This window comes from Bos indicus, chromosome 3, assembly GCF_029378745.1.
Source record: "Bos indicus isolate NIAB-ARS_2022 breed Sahiwal x Tharparkar chromosome 3, NIAB-ARS_B.indTharparkar_mat_pri_1.0, whole genome shotgun sequence".
Lineage (NCBI taxonomy): Eukaryota > Metazoa > Chordata > Mammalia > Artiodactyla > Bovidae > Bos > Bos indicus.
In genome coordinates, this window is record NC_091762.1 from 86,925,880 (window position 1) to 86,943,803 (window position 17,924).

Below are 17,924 nucleotides of genomic sequence, written 5' to 3' on the forward strand. Positions count from 1 at the left end.
GTGACAGTAAAACTGAGATTTACATGATGAGTTAGAATCAATAGTGAGTAGAGGGAAGAATATTCAATCAGAAGGCCCAGCGTCATTTAAGACCAGAGATCAGCAAACATTTTCTATAATGATTTAAGAGAGTAAACATTTTCAGCTTTGCAGGAAATGCAATCTCCATCTCAAATATGCAGATCTACTGCTGAAGTACAAAAGTACCTCAGACAGTCCATAAACAAATAATGTGGCTGGCTGCCAGTAAAACTTCACGGCCACCAAAGTCTTAATTTCATCTCATTTTCACCAGTCACAAAACATGACTCTTCTTTAAATTCTTATTCAACATTTGAAAAGGTAAAAGCCATTCTCAGCTCCCAGGACACCCAAAAGCAGGCAGCAGGCCAGATTCGGCCCATGGCCATAGTTGGCCAACCCCTAGTCAAAGACTCTGAGATGGCAAAGACCTGGAGTGACTGAGGCACTCTGAGTGGATGGATCACTATGGATGGACCGGAGACAGCAAAGTGAGGGACACACAGTAAGCAGCAGGGGGGAGGTGAAAATGATATCCTACACCATCTTCTGAGCCAGATTACAAATTTTGGAGCTTATCCTAAGAGCAAAGCAAGGCCAATAAAGTGCTATAATCAGAAAAATAAGAAAACTGATTCTTGGGGAATTCCCTGGTGGTCCAGTGGTTAGGACTTGGCACGTTCACTGCTGGGGCCTGGGTTCGATTTCTAAGCTCCCACAAGCTATGTGGTATGGGCAACAAATAAATAAATTAAAAAAAAAAAAAGATAACTGGCTCTTACTCCCCACCACACACACATTTTCTTACTCCTAGTCCAATCTTTTCACCCTGCCCAAGGTATCTAGGATATTTCCTCTCTTGGCTAACAACCATCCTTAATTTCTCTCACCAAACAGGCTCTTAACAAATCAAGCCCAGGCTACTTACCTGGTCTCATTTCCTACTACTCTCAGGGAAGCATCCCAGGCTCCTGTCCTGGGGCCTATGTACCTTACAATAACAAAAAAACAGTCTCTCTAGAATATCCTTCCTTTATTCTCTACTAGGCAAAACCTCCAGTCATATCTTGAGGCTCATCTCAAGTACCTTGTCCAGGAAGCAAATTATTTTCCCCAAAAGCACTTTTCATATTCCTGAATCACAGTGCTCAGTGCATGTTCTGCTGGCTCTGGGTCCATGCTTCTATCTTCCTTATGCTTCCCCACCACTGTTCCCACTGGACACTGTGCCCCTCGAGGGTAAGGCTGAGTCCTCCTTGTACCCATGCCCCCAGTGCCTACCATACTGCCAGCTGACGGCAGGACCACAAGTAAGATTTGACAAACTAAGGAATGAATGAAGAATAACCACCTAGCAGCCCTGTGAACTTACATAGTCTCATGTTCTGATGTTGAATGTGCTGTTGGACAGTTAGTGAAGCTATGTGTATGCATGTATGCTAAGTCGCTTCAGTTGTGTACAACTCTTCGCGATCCTATGGACTAGAGCCCGCCAGGCTCCTCTGTCCATGGGATTTCTCCAGGCAAGAATAGTGGAGTGGGTTACCATGCCCTCCTCCAGGGGATCTTCCAGACCCAGGGATCAAACCTGTGTCTCTTACATCTCTTGCATTGGCAGGTGGGTTCTTTACCACTAGTGCCATCTGGGAAGCAGTACTTTCCTATGTCTCAGTTCCCCATAGGCCCACTAAAAAGAAGGAACTGCTTCCCACTTCTCCATACACAGATACTTTTCAGGATATAAGGGTAGAAAAGCCTTTAGAACCAAAAGTGGTTTTGTGAATCTGCAGGCAGGAACATCAGCACCACCTGGGAGCTTGTTAGAAACCCAAATTTTCAGGTCCCATCTCAGGGTTACTAAGTCAGAATCCACAGTTCAGTAAGATCTCCAGGTGATTCATTTACACATTAAAGTCTGAGAAGCTATAAAGCCACTGGCACACTTTAAGGAGAAGATGTGAAAACTGATTTCTTTAGAAGTTGTTTTGATTTTGAATTTGCAAACACAGTAAAACCAAAGGAATTCTCAGCAAGGATTCCTGGGTATGCTTACCAAAAAATAAAAATCAATTAAAAAAAAATCTGAAACACAGGTTTGAAGCTCAATGTTCAGGTAGTTGAATACACAGTGAGGCACGGTTTAGAGCCTTACTCAGAAAATTCTGAAATGGAATCGACTAAATGAATGGACAGATGGATGGTCAGTCTTAGGTCATAAACACAGCCAGGCAATCTAGATGTTAATTATTTTCTGTGGGTTTTATTTAGCTTACTTTGATCTCAAGCACATAGGTAAATATCCGGACAAGCTTATAACTGGATGTATATTAAGATCTCCTGGGATACAAAGCACTAAGCTGGCTACAAACCAGGTGCTCAGGAAGGTGCTGGTACTGCACCAATGACCACCTGTCCCATTCTTCTCACCTAATTTAGAATGGCTCTTCCTCACCTATGGCCAACAAGGGTGACATGGCCAACCCATTTGTTCTTTTGTACCATGTTTAGGCGGAGAAAGCAATGGCAACCCACTCCAGTACTCTTGCCTGGAAAATCCCATGGACGGAGGAGCCTGGTAGGCTGCAGTCCATGGGGTGGCGAAGAGTCGGACACGACTGAGCAACTTCACTTTCACTTTTCACTTTCCTGAATTGGAGAAGGAAACGGCAACCCACTCCAGTGTTCTCGCCTGGAGAATCCCAGGGATGGGGGAGCCTGGCGGGCTGCCATCTATGGGGTCACACAGAGTTGGACACGACTGAAGCGACTTAGCAGCAGCAGAAGCAGCAACCATGTTTAGGCTGGCTTAAAGACCACCACCACCCCTGTTACTGGTACTTCCTGGACAAGCAACTTTAAAGAGGGTTTCAGCACTGCATGACAAATGGAATGAGCTGGGATTTAGAGACCAGGAGACACCAGTTTACATTCTGGCTCTATCATCTATTTGGGAAAGTCATATAACCCTCTCTCTCAGCCTCAGTTTCTCATGCCATCAAGCAGTCAGAGGTTGCTAGAATGAAATCAATTAAAACCTATCAAACACAGAATAGAGTGTGGGGGCAGGTGCAGGGCAGTTTAGTAATCTGATTTGTATTTCAGGATATTTTGGTATCCAGTTTTCAAAGTGAACCAATTCAACTCACTCACTTTCTAGATGGAAAAAGTGAAGCCTGGGATGACAAATACAGTGTGATGCTAGTAGAGTCAGAATTAGGATCCTGAAACCCCAACTCCTAAAACACTGTATTTTCAAACTCCTAGCAAATACATACATCTTTCTGCAAATTCAAACTTACAAAATAGCTCAATATACTAAACAAGTAACAACCCAAGCCTGCCTTAATTATCAATATCCTTTTTGCTCATCTCTCTCTGTCCCATGGTGGCAATCCAAGGACACCTTCTCAGTACCCTGAGACTCCCCCAACCCCACGTTTGAGTAATTGAAGAATCAACCCACCAGAGCCAGTAAATGAATCATGTCAGGCCTTATCCTTAGATGAATTCTCTTCTCACCAGAGCACTAGGGGTTTTCAAGTCCTTCCAGTTCCCAGAGGACCTGAACTTTCTCATGCATCCATATCTACCAGGAACCATTAAGTTGACATCACCATTCTCCGCACTTCATAAATGATCCTAACATCTGGAAATGGGAACCACCTGCAAGTGCTTTGTCCAGAGATCACCTTATCACACAAGGACATGGAAACTCAGGTTCAGGTGAGATGAGAAAGGCATTCCATAAAATGCCACCAAGGTCAAACATTAATCATTGGGGGCTAAAAGTATGCAGAGAATGTTCCCGTTAGAAAATCAGGACTTGAATCCCAGCTCTGCCACTTTCTAACTGGAATGGTAATTAACCTCTGTGAACTGCAGTAGAGTAGTGGGTGTTATGAAAAATCAATTTCAGAGTCAGTTTTAGGTTCAGATTCTGGCTCTGTTGCATGCTTCTGAGTCACTTAGAGTGAGCTGACAAATCTCTATTAGTTTTAGCTTTTACAAAACACATAAAAAAGAAAAAGAAAACTAGAGGGTTGCTGCTAAGATTAAGTTGCTTAGGGTGAGCTGATGAATCTCTATTAGCTTTAGTTTTTACAAAACACACACAAAAAAAGAAAAAAAACCTACTTTATAGGGTTGCTGTTAGGATTCAAAGAGATAATCTCTGTCAAAAACTTATCACAGTGCCTTGCATGAGTTATGCAGAATGACTTAACTGCTACTGAATCAATAAAATGGGATCAACCTTCTGGGAGTTGCTGGAAAAATCCAACACAGCAGACTCGAGCAGGGTGCCTGGTACAGACAGATTCCCTGGAAGGAATCCTCTGCTATTATGAGCAATCTCTCCCCAAGCCTGTGCACTCACCTCTTTTAGCCACAGAAGCTTCGGGGCCTGCATCTCCACAGACATTACACCCCCAACGTACTGCAGGACGCTGTGCTTGGTCTCGTTGATCCGGTGGACCTGACTGACCGCCCGGTGATCCAGCCACATGATGATGTTTCGACGGGAATCCCCTAGCAAAAACAAGGAAAGTGAGGACACAGGTACATCCTTGTCATTCTAATTCAAGGGGGTGTTTGTGGATTCCCAAGGGCAGAAATCTTCACAATCGCTTCTATAGTTTCACACATCAACAGGGAACACCACCAGCACCGACTAGTACATCCCACCCGAACCTCGGATCTCCCTTCAAGAGATGTACTCTTTGAATATAGTTTCAAGGTTAAATGTCTACACAAAATCCTAGTCAAGATTCACTGATTAATTATACAGTATTGCCATTCATTCTCTCAACTTTTCCCCTCTCCTATCCCTTATATCTAAGAAAAACTTTTCTGGACATATACTCAAGCAAAGAACCAATGAAATAAGCCTAAATGATACTTCAGTTTTTTAAGGTATGCCTCCTGGAAATCAGGACATATAATTTCAGGTATAATTATCATATGCATCTACATAATGGCTATTATCTGCTTATAGTCTCACTGCCTCTAGTCACTTTAATTAAAATTAGTTAATTTAAGTGCTTTTTCCTCACTTGGTTGGTTTTGTGGAGTGGAAAACACTGGAATATTTTTTTTCCATTTGGGGAACCAAGCAGACCTAACGAGGAATGCTCTTTCAGTACAGAGATACTGAAAAAGTTGGGGAATTTTTCTCAGCCTGAGTGTTCTTCTCTATAAAATGGGGATAACCAGGCCTAGATGGATTAACTGAGATTTTTTTCACTCATTGAACAAAAGATAATGTGCATAAAGATATGGCACATACTTGTCGCATAGCAGACCCTCGAGAGGAATGTTTCATAGGAAGCAGAATGTGAAACCAGCTGGAAAAGGAGCATGGCCAGTGCCCCTAGCCTCCTGCTTCTGACACCCTGCAGCCCATAGAGAAACTAGTTGCTCCGCTGGCCCTCCCCCAGCCTTGTTAATTCATACTGCAGTGACGGGCAAGTCACTACTCTTCACAGCCCTCTGCTTCCTCCAATGGCAAAATGCAGAGAACAGCAATGAATATGCCTGGCAGATTATAAACAGGAGAGAGAAAAAGGACTCCAGAGGAACTGAGTTCACGCGTTATTTTATTTATTGGCAAAATAACTGCAGCTATTATATAATTTTTGTTAATAACAAATGTTTATAAAGCTCTGTGTGTGTGTGTGTGTGTGTGTGTGTGTGTGTGTGTGCAGCCCTGTGCTAAACATTTTATATACATTATCTTATTTAATCTTAAAAACAACTCTGAGATCTAGGTCATTTTCAATGACAAACTGCCTTCAGGCTTGAAGACCTGCCTGATCTCTCATAGCTGGGAAAAGCACAAATGTGTTTTGAAAGTAGATCTGTGCAGAGAATGGATAAATAAATTAGTAAAACAAGTTTAAACTTGAGCTACACCAGTTGGGGTATTTTTAAACACAATATATATTGTTTGTTGTTGTGCGTATACACACATGTGATAAAAGCACAGAAGAAAAGTGTTTGTGAACACCAATTACAGCAGAACCATCACCTGCTGACAGAGGAGAGGAGGAGGGCATGGACTAAAGTGGTTTTTTCTTAAAAAAAAAAAAAAAGAATTGTGGCAAATGTGATAAAACTTCATCTGTTTATCTTCATACATACATAGGAGGCTGTTATCTTATTTTCCTTACTCTTCCATATATTTGAAAAAGAATTTTTAAAACATAACAAAAAAAGTCAACCTGAGAAAATACTAAATTAGGTCATCTTTGAAATAAGCCAGGGCCTCAATCACTGATTTGCCTGACCAGAGAGATTTCAGGTCCCAAAAAGCTCCTCAAACAACATTAACACATTGAAAATAAAAGAAAGTACATGAAACCTTCCATAAGCACATCTAAGATTTTATATAAAGGGCTGAGTGGATTCTACTATATAACAAAACCACTTACAGCTCTGGTTCTCAACCCTAGTTGCACATTATAATCTCCCGGGATAGCTTTAAAAAATACTAATGTCCAGGTCCTATTCAAGAACCATCACAGAATCACAAGGTGGGTGTGTGAACACACATCATGCATACACACACACACACACGTGTGTGGGTGTTAGAAAGGACAGTATCAGTATTCTGATACCGTGGACAGTATCTTCAATATTGTGTAGAATGTATTTGCAGCTGCTTCAAGACAAAAACACCTGTTGCTAAACTATTAACTGTAAAGACCAACTGATCAGCTACCACTGCTCTACATGAAGAGGCTCTCAGAATGACATAATGAAGACTGTGCAGAATCAACTACTTTACTCTATTTATTATGATTATTAACTAATAATGTTCATTATAGACAACAACATGGAAGGTGATCCTTCCAGTGCTTGTAGAAAAATACAAACAAATGACTCCACTGAAAGTTCACTTCATCTTTTATTAACCATTTGCTACATGCCAGACACAGTGCTGGGTGCTAAGATACCAAGAAGAATGTGCCATAGACCCTGCCCTTGTGGAGCAGGTGGGTAAGTGGACAAAACTGTATGTAGTAATGACTGCCAGGACAGAAGACCTGGACATGGTACACATAAGAGGAGGGGCACAGAGAAGCCCCCGGTTAGCGAAACCTGAGGCTGCACAGGGGGCTTCCGCTAGGCGGGAAAGCTTTTGGTTAATTCTGAAAGTGACTGGTCGCTGGGTAGGCAGGTGAAGAAAGAGTGAGGGAAGAGGGATCACACAACAGAAACAGCATGTGAGACCAACAGAGCACAGACCCAAGACAGCATCATATTTAATACAATTGGAAGCAATCTAATAGAGAAGAATTAGGGTTACATAGTCAGTTTACCCTTGGGCAGATTATTCATCCCTGTACTCATTCAATTAATACTGTGAATGCCTCACAGGAGGTGTTCCAGGGATACTTGAAGGAAATGACTAGATCAGAAAACCATCTAAACATGAGGTTTCTGTTGCAGAGTTGGCCTAGGTAGTAACTTCCTCCCTGACCCTAAATTATCAGCCTCAATTGCTCTCCCTCCCAAGAGCTCCTGTGGCTGGAATGACTGACCCAGAGTTATGGTCTGAGCCAGGCAGGCTGTAGAGGTAGGAAGCACAGAGCAATGTCACCATGGCCCAACCCAGAGCTAATCTGACCTTCAAAGGAAGAGAAACCAAACAATGTGACGACTTTGTCACACAGGTCAGTGTCCTTAAACTATTGTACTTAGCTTACTTGAGAATTTTTCTCTTTTTTTTGGTTACCACCTAAAGATGGTAAATTTTGCCAGTCTTGGGGGTTTTGTTTTAATGTCTGTGTGTGCTCAGTCATGTCCGACGCTTGGTGGCCCCAAGGACTGTAGCTCGCCAGGCTCCTCTGTCCGTGGAATTTTCCAGGCAAGAAAACTGGATTGGGTCGCCATTTCCTATGTCAGGGGATTTTCCCAACCCAGGACTGAACCTGCATTTCTTGTGTCTCCTGCATTGGCAGGTGGATTCTTTACCACTCGCACCACCTCAGAAACCCTTGGTTTTAACAGTGATAGCTAATTTTTTGATCCCACTCCACAATTACTCCAATTGACCAATCAAGAATGGGTCATTGCCAGGTAAGGAGAAGTCATTAAAGACCCTTTAATTCATCCTTAAAATCTGAATTTCACTTTCCAACACAGGCTAATCCACTGCATATAAAATCTAACCTTAATAGAACCTGCTGAAAGGCAAGAAACTGGTAAGAGGAACCTGCAGCTGGGTGCATTTGATGAATGGGTACATTTTAACCTTTTAGGTGGAATACAATTTTTTTCAACACTTATAATTATGGCTGCAACCTGGCTACTCTTTTCTTTAATAGGTTGCAACCTAATTACCCAATATTTTCAACACATAATTAGGGTAGCTTCCTACATACCCTTTTAATTGTTAATAGGAAGCAATTCTACCTACACTGAGAAGAAAAGATGGTATCTGAGGGTGCTTGTATAAGCAGATTGAACAAAGAACTCTTCTTCCTCCATTTCAAATGTTCTTGTTCCTAATATTTTAGCTGTTCATTCATCTGTACCCAGTGATTCTCCAAATACTAGAATTATTGAGAAGACTATAAAAACACGGATAGCCTAAGTTCACCCAAGCCAACTGAATAAAAACAACCCTGGGTAAGGCTCATGAACTGATATTCTTAAAAAGATCGCTAGTTGATTCTAACATGCAACCAGATTTAAAACCCTGTATTTTAACAGATTAGAGGCATAGAGTCCTTGGAACTTAGGGCTCTTAGCATCTAAAGCCCCATACAAAATGAGAATTCCTCATACAACATCCCTGACAGAACATCACCTGACCGCTCCTTAAAGCCATCCTAAAAGCAGCCCTGGCAGCCTCCCCACGCGGCCTGCTCCGTGGCTGGAGAGGGCTTGCTGCTGCTGAGCTGAGTGCGCAGGTTCGGTCCCATTCTTTGGGTCTCTGCTCTCTGAAGTGGTCCAGACCGGGACCACTCCTGGGCCAGAACCATGCCAACCGAGCCAGTGGTTGGCCACTTGTATTCATCTTTGAAGCCTTAACACTTAATAAGACAGGGATTGGCACACAAGCTGTGCTAGTAAATGTGACATAATTAGAAAAAATGTGTGTGTGTAAAAGATGGTCACCATTACTACTTGTGCTAATCATTCGTCCATTTGCATACTTCTTCAGGGCATGTCATTTATAGATATCACTGTTCCATGCATCAGGTCCATAGGAATGAGTGGAACACATTCTCCTAAGTTAAAGAATTCATAATCGGATGGAAGAAAGTTTTCTAAACAATCAGGTATCAGTCTCTCACTTAATTCTCACAGCAAAGTGCTGTTTCATTATTCCAAGTCTTTCAGAGATGAAACCAAGTCATGCAGAGGTTAAGTGATACACTCAAGGTATCACAGCTCAGCAGTAGCAGGGTTAAGATCTGAAACTGTCTGACTCCAATTTCAGAGTGTCTCAGAGTGCCCCAGTGTCTACAGCCACCATTTAAGAAAGGGGCTACTACAGCAGTGTCCACTACTAAGGATTTCTTAACACAGCCCAAAGCATGCTGTGGTGCCTATGCTGGTAACAGCCAACTGAAAATGCAGAGAGCCACACTCCTTGAGATGCAGCATGCAATTTCCAATGCACCATAGTCTCCACCACTCCCAAATGTATGCCACCCGTTGAAAGGATAAATATCAGTTGAAATTTATCTCTGCACATGTGCTGTTATTTTTCTCAAATTTGGCCCACTTTACTCACTTCCATTACCTACCTGACTTTTGGGGTTGCAACTTCCGTGCTAGCACTATTGGCTAAAGTATCCCAAAAGGGCACATACTCATCCATGAAAATTTTCTGATGGCAGGTGCAGGTGGCATTTAAACATTTGAAACAGCTCATTATAGTACTCATGAGTGTCTGTTAGAACAACATCATTCAATGGGAACATCTTTGGTCTGACTATTGAAAACAGAACATTTGTTTCCAGCTTCTGTGTGATATATGGTTCTACCTATCTTATTCTATTTCCTTTAAATTAACTTGACTCATCCACTCAAATGAACGTGGTGGTGAAATTCATATGCACAAGCAACTGCAGACTGCTTCCTTGGAAAGGCCCAGACCACTTACCTGTTTCAAGGCTACTCACTCTGAGCTAACATCAAACTTTCTGCTGCTGCTCTTGTGCCCTAGGGAGCAGAGTCTCTTCCTAATCCACCTAACCCTAATGTCACCCCTCTCCTACTAACTGCTGTCCAAGCTCTTAACCTCTGGGGACATGATCTCTGGTCTCCATGCTCCACTCGTGAATCTCACTCATGACGATAACAGACACCTGGGGTCACGCTCCCCCTGGGCCCCAGCCAGTCTCCCACTACCACAAAAAGAGACAGAAACGGTCCTACCTTCATGATTGACTGGCAAAGGACGAAACTGCTTATCCAAAACAACCAGAGAACATGTGGCATCAAACCCAAGCCCTCGAATTTGGTGTAAATTGACCCCTTGTACAACTTTCTGTTTTAAAAACAAATAAACGAAAACATGAATTACAAAACAGGCTTCTAAAAGACGTACAACAGTTATGACTAGAAGGAAATGAATAAAGTACTTACAACAAAACACAGATAAAAACTCAATATCACTAAAATATCAGAATATTCTATACATTAATTTTAAAAAAGACAACCAATCTAATTGGAAATTAAGCAAAGGACATGAGAAGTCACTTCATAAAAGAAACAAAGAGTATACAAAGAGTATATAAAACAATTCCTAACTCCACTAAAATTAAATAAATGCAAATAAAAATACTCCACTCTTCATCTTGTTTATTGGCAAAAATGTAAGAATTAAAAATATATAGTATTAATAGTGGCAAGATAGGGAGAAGTGGGCCTTCTTTACATTCTAACAATGTGATAATTTAGTACAGATTCTGAAGAATATAGTATAGTATTTATTAAAATTAAAAACATATATAACTTTTGACCCAGAAATCCACTTCTAGGAAACTATCTTAATGAATTATTAGCATAAGTAAGTAAAATATTATATAAACCAAGGTTAACTGTTTATGAATATAAAAATCAGTAAAAACTATTTTATTAAATAAACCTATAAAATAGAATTTTCTACACCATTAAAAAAAGTAGAGAAGCATATTCTGGGTTTGGTAGTATGAAGAAGTTGGCAAATCTGCTTAGCAAAATAAAAGCATAAAACGGGACAAAATCATCAAAAACAACTATTTGAGTGGAATAAAACTTAACCAAAGTCACATAAGAAACTGAGAAGTAATCTTTCTTGAAAAATAAAACTGTACCTAAAACATTTCCACAAAACATATACAAAAAACCCCCACACTTTTAGACTTTATCTTATACCATACATAAACATTAACTCTAAAATGTATCATATCCCCAAATGTTAAGAATTAAGACTATAATACTTGCAGAGAAAACCTTTATGACATGGGCTAGACAAAGATTTATTAAAAAGCAAGACTCATAAAAGAAAAAAATAATAAATTTGACTTCATTAAAATTTTAAAATTTTGCTCTTTAAAAGAAACAACAAGATAGTGAAAGATAAACTAAATACTAGAAGAAAATATTTGCAATTCATACATCTGATAATAGACATATGTGAAATATATAAAGAACACTTATAACTCAATAACAAGAAGATAAACAATGCAGCTATTTCATGAAGTGCAATAAAATTTATCACACAATCCAGCAGTTTCACTCCTTGGTATCCAAGCAGGAAAAATAAAAACATATGTCAACATAAAGACTTGTATGTGAATATTCACAGCAGCAATATTCAAAATACCCTAAAACTGGGAACAAATCAAATATTCATCATGGTTTAACCAAATGGTGAAACCAAGTGTGGTATATCCATACAATGATATGTGTAACCACATGAATTAACCTTAAAAACATTATTCTAAGTGAAAAAAGTCAGACACAAAAGAAGATATGTTGCATGATTCCATTTATGTAAACTTTCTAGAAAAGAATAACTATAAAGACAGAAAAAATTATCTATCTAGGGCTGAGGAGTGACTACAAACAGGCATAAGGGAACTTTGGGGGTTTAACAGAAACATTGTGGGCTTCCCTGATAGCTCAGTTGGTAAAGAATCTGCCTGCAATGCAGGAGACCCTGGTTCAATTCCTGGGTTGGGAAGATCTGATGGAGAAGGAATAGGCCACCCACACCAGTATTCTTGGGCTTCCCTTGTGGCTCAGCTGGTAAAGAATGTGCCTTCAATGTGGGAGACCTGGGTTTGATCTCTGGGTTGGGAAGAACCCCTGGAGAAGGTTCAGCTACCCACTCCAGTATTCTGGCCTGGAGAATTCCATGGACTGTACAGTCCATGAGGTAGCAAAGAGATGGACACAACTGAGCAACTTTCACTTAGAAAGAAATGTTCTAAAGTTTAATTATGGTGATGATTATACAAAGGTATAAATTTAATAAAATCATTGAATTATACATTTAAATTGATGCTTTTATGGTATGTAAATTATACCTGAAGCTGTTAAATATTTTTGAAAAAACTGAGCTATAAAATGCAAAAAATGGAAATATACCCATGGTACATTAACAAGGTAAAAAAAAGAAAAAGCATATACAACTGTTACTAATGGGTGCCTCTGAGAGCAGAAACGACAGCTGGAGGAGATGGGAGATTTTTCACTTTGTCATGTAATTTTTTAAGTTGTAGAATAACACATTTATTAATTCTATTTTTTTATTTTTGTTTCCACAGTTTCCTTTTGTGAAAAAGCACAAGTGATTATATTCATTAACATTTTCTGGAAACTTAAAACAGATAATAATCTTTTAAACCCCACAAAAATCAATTCAAAAGTGTCCATCATCATTAAAAAAGTAAAAAAACAAAATTAAAAATAAATTTAAAGAGATAAACTGTACAATTCTTCTTTTCCCCTGTTATAGAATGCCAGACTTGTCATTTAGGACTCTATTTCTTACTTTGAATGTTGTTCCTCAAATAAGAGCTACACACAACTATTACATATTTTCAACAAGGAAAAGAATTAATTTTTTTTCAAATACTAACAACAAATAATAAAATGTCATCACGTATTGAGCACTTACTGTGTGCCAGGTACTCTACAAGCATCACCTTATTTAATCCTTACAAAGCCTACTGAGGGAACATTTAGTATTTTCATTTCATAAAAAGAGTAAGTAGAAGACTAGGGAAAGAAGGGAAGAGCAAGCACATCCCAGAGACCGAGAACTTGAACTTAATCCTGTTTCAGAACCCATCAATGGCTATGTTCTTCCTACTCCACCACACTGCCTGCCTGCCCAAGAGACTTATCCTGCAGACAGGGCATGTGTCCTCAGAAGAACACTGCCAGTGAACCCCCCTGTGACTCCAGGCAATGTCTTTGCTCCACAATACCAGGTAAACGCCCTGTAAATCTTTACTACATTGATCCATCTAGAGTTAGAACAGCCTGTTCAGTTCAGTCACTCAGTCATGTCCGACTCTTTGTGACCCCATGGACCGCAGCATGCCAGGCCTCCCTGTCCATCACCAACTCCCAGAGTCCACCCAAACCCATGTCCACTGAGTCAGTGATGCCATCCAACCATCTCATCCTCTGTCGTCCCCTTCTCCCCCTGCCCCCAATCCCTCCCAGCATCAGGGTCTTTTCAAATGAGTCAGCTCTTCGCATCAGGTGGCCAAAGTGTTGGAGTTTCAGCTTCAACATCAGTCCTACCAATGAAGAGCATGCTGCTGCTGCTGCTAAGTCACTTCAGTCGTGTCCAACTCTGTGTGACCCCAGAGATGGCAGCCCACCAGGCTCCCCAGTCCCTGGGATTCTCCAGGCAAGAACACTGGAGTGGGTTGCCATTGCCTTCTCCACTGAATGAAAGTGAAAAGTGAAAGTGAAGTCGCTCAGTCGTGTCTGACTCCTAGCGACCCCATGGACTGCAGCCCACCAGGCTTCTCTGGCCATGGGATTTGCCAGGCAAGAGTACTGGAGTGGGTTGCCATTGAAGAGCATGAGGAACATATAAATTCATGACAAAGAGCCACAAAGACCTGGTTTCAAATCCTAGCTCTGTCACTCTGGCTACATGATTCAATGCAGGTTACACAATTTCAGTCCTTCCAGTCACCTTGTCTTGCTGGATCATGTCTCTGCAGCATTTATAAGCATGGCCAACTCTATCTGGAATGTCCTTCCAAGTTGGCTTGGAAATCTCTAGGTAGTGGCTAATATCAATGGTGTTGGGTGCAGACTATCTGAGCTTGAAACCTGGCTCCACCACTGACTAGTCTTGTGACTTTAGGAAGCCAAAAAAACAGCTCCCTTGGTTATGCAAAGCTACTACTTAGACTATATCTCCTAATGATGTTAGGAGAACTCAGCAAAATAAGGTGTGATTAGCCCAACATCAGTGCACAAGAAGTAGCTGCCATTATGAGTAAATTAATTGCATCCAGTCTTTGAACTCATGGAGCCTCAATCTGTCAATGCATAAACCAGCCCTAACTTCTACCTGCCATGCAGCCCTATTGATCTCTGTGCCCAGAGAGCACATGCCTGACTTAGGCAAGCCCATCCCACACAGGCCTACAAAAGGTCTCTAGTCAAGAGAGGAAGTAGGAGAGAACAGGTAGAAAATGCAAAAAAACTCAATACAAAAAGGCAGCTCTGCGGGAGAAAGGAGTATACACTATGGTTATCAAAAGCACCAGCTTCTGGTCCCAACACCCAGTTCAGGTAATCTTGCACTAATATCATCACCTTTACGAGCCTCAGGCTCCTGACAGAGAGACAGGTAAGGATCAAAAGTGTCAATTAGTTTGAAAGTGCTTTGGAACCGATCAACCTTTGTAGGAAACGTGAAGGATGGAAAAATCCACTTGATGCTTCATTAATTGTGTTTATGGAATCTTATGTATGAAGTATAGCATGCTCTCTGTGTAATGTAATCACATATAAAAACCACAGGATGAACGATTGAAAGATTAAACTCGAATCCTCCTAAGAATTGTGGTGAAGGTGACCTTCCAATAGAAGCAAAAAAAATATTCTCTTCAATCTATTTTATGAATCCCCTCTGAAGACCTACAGAGTTCTATATTCTAATTATGGCTTTTCAGCAACAAAGGTTCAGCGTCTCCATCTCTAAAAGGGAAACCTATCACAAAGAACTGGAGAAAAAACTGTGACATGCATTTAAACCTGATTTGGTTAGGCAGCCACTGTCATTTGCCCAGCCTTATATGGAAATACCTTATGATCATGCTTATCATGATTGAGACCCCCTACCACAACTCCTCCACCCCACCCCCAGCTAAACCATCTCAGAGAGACGGCTGTCAGAGTCACACTACCCAGAAGGCCCCCGGGACTTTGACCTGCTGACCTGAGGATTCTTTTTTATACTCTCATTAATGGAAGAAGAAAGCAGGCTAGTAAACTCACCCCAGCAACTTGGCATCAAGGGAATTTCCTCAGCTAGAGAGAAAGCACATTGCTCTGCTAAAGAATTTCCAGAGAAGGAGATTTCTGCAACTTCATTCTGTAACCTGGTCCATGTCTCGCAACTGTCAACTCGTAGCTATGGGGCAGCAAACAAATATTTGGGGAAGGGATTGTGCATCGCTTTGTTCTGACTGTGGGAACCAGTTCAATACTGCATGTGTTTTAAATCAGTAGGCTCTGCCATATTGGGTGGGGAGACAGCGTTCCTCAGAAATCTTCCAAACTGAGAACTGGAGGGTCAGAGGCATACCTGGTTTTATCTTTAGCTCTATCTGAATCAACGGTCAAGGCCTGGGGCCTCACGGAATTCAGCTTCCAACAGAGTTCCATGTGGCTGGTACTGTATTATTTTAAATCTTGATTTGAATGCCTTTGTCAGCTTTGGGGGTGTGCATGAGGTTATGAAATCCCTAGTTCCCTTAGGCCCATCAGTCCCCATTGCCTGCACAATTCAATTACTCATTCATTCAATTAGTTAGCAAATATTCAATACCATCAAGCCCCTTCTAAGGTCATGCTATGCACTCTTCCAGGTATTTGGGAAGCAAGGGAAAGGAAAAAAAATTTTTTTAATTCCTTACCCTTTTGGAGGTTACACTGTAGGGACAGACAACAGCCATAAACTGAAAAAATTAAATAGTGTATATACAGCATACTAGAAAGTGATGTCACGGGAATCAGGAATGTCAGGGAAGGCAGACAGTTGCCAAAAAGGTGAGATTTGAGGAAACACTCGAAGGACCTGAGAAGCTGACCTTGTAGAAACAAGCTGACCTTGTTTCTACAGGCTGTAGAAACCTGTGCAAAAAAAAGTGTTTCCAATAAGTGAATTTTGACCTACACTTCATTTTAACTAAAGGTAAATGGTGACATGTGGCTCAGTTTAGTCGCTCAGTTGCGTCTGACTCTTTGTGACCCCATGGACTGCAGCACACCAGGCTTCCCTGTCCATCACCAACTCCCAGAGTCTACCCAAACTCATGTCCATTGAGTTGGTGATGCCCTCCAACCATCTCATCCTCTGTCAGCCCCTTCTCTGCCTGCCCTCAATTTTCCCCAGCATCAGGGTGTTTTCAAATGAGTCAGCTCTTCCCATCAGCTGGCCAAAGTATTGGAATTTCAGCCTCAGCATCAGTCCTTCCAATGAACACCCAGGATTGGTCTCCTTTAGAATGGACTGGTTGGATCTCCTTGCAGTCCAAGGGGCTCTCAAGAGTCTTCTCCAACACCACAGTTCAAAAGCATCAATTCTTTGGCACTCAGCTTTCTTTACAGTCCAACTCTCACATCCATACATGACTACTGGAAAAACCATAGCCTTGACTAGACGGACCTTTGTTGTCAAAGTAATGGCACTGGAACGGCGGGATTACTGGAGTGCCATGGCACCCACCCAAGATGGACGGGTCATGGTGAAGAGTTCTGACAAAATGTAGTCCACTGGAGAAGGGAATGGCAAACCACTTTGGTATTCTTTCCCTGAGAACCTCGTGAACAGTATGAAAAGACATGTGGCTAGTGACTGCCATATTGGACCTTATGGATCTAAGGATGTATGGGAGTGAAATCTGTTGGCTGAAGGCAGGAAGAGTGTACAGGAAGAAGAGAGAATATGTGTGAAAGAGAGGAAGCACTGCATGTGTGAAGACAGGACAGAAGGAAAATGCAGGTGGAAGGCAGAGCTGAAAGGAGGACCGTGAGATAAACCAGAAGAGCAGGCTAAAACCAAACCATGCGAGGCCTGGAGGGCATGTTATGAATTCTTTCTAAAGAGTAGTTTGAGGCTATAGAAGAGTTGTCAGGTTAGCATTATCATTCCTGCTCAAGAAGGAGAACAATCATAGAGGGGAAGGACATTTAGGAGGAGGTTACATTCCAGCGCTGATCTAAACAAAAGATGAAGGTATGGGGTGTTGGAGACGGAGGGAATCCAGAGATATGACCTGACTTCAGGCTTATCACCCACTTCCTGGGTGACTTAGGAAAAGTCACTTCACTCTCTGGATCCCAGCTGTTCTTTTCAACTATAATATGGAAGAAACAATCCCTCCCCTACCCACCTCCTATGACAATCAAGTGGATAGGAACATGCTTTGCAAACCATACAGTTCTATGAATGGTAGGAGGGTGACATCATTGCACCCTCAGTCCCACATGTATGACTCCTCCTTCTGCTCTCTCTCTCTCGAAGTATATATTACTCATACAGCTGGTACAATTTAGGGGGTAAAAAAAATGGTACTTTGTTGACTTTGTGGATATTTTTTCCCCATGCAACTGAACTATTTCATCCTTAGAGGCAGAGAACTTGTTGTAGCCCCTCTCCCATACATACTCCAGTTCTTAGCAAACAGCATAGCACACAG

General features: G+C 41.4%; 1 protein-coding gene across 8 annotated transcripts in view; it reads right to left on the minus strand.

Moving 5' to 3' along the window:
• Positions 1-17,924, minus strand: part of FGGY (FGGY carbohydrate kinase domain containing) — a 525,569-nt gene that overhangs the window by 475,483 nt on the left and 32,162 nt on the right. For 6 of the 8 annotated variants that reach the window (XR_011564145.1, XM_019957367.2, XM_019957369.2 and 3 more), the window contains exons 3-4: positions 10,414-10,525; positions 4,397-4,548 (exon numbers count right to left, since the gene is read on the minus strand). Coding sequence is in view for 6 of the 8 variants with exons in the window: in XM_019957367.2 (XP_019812926.2) it covers positions 4,397-4,548; positions 10,414-10,525 (264 nt within the window). In the remaining 2 variants the exon portion in view is untranslated. Of the gene's footprint in view, positions 1-4,396; positions 4,549-10,413; positions 10,526-17,924 lie in introns of those variants that run through there. The other 2 variants (XM_070780298.1, XM_070780318.1) reach the window with 2 other exon arrangements.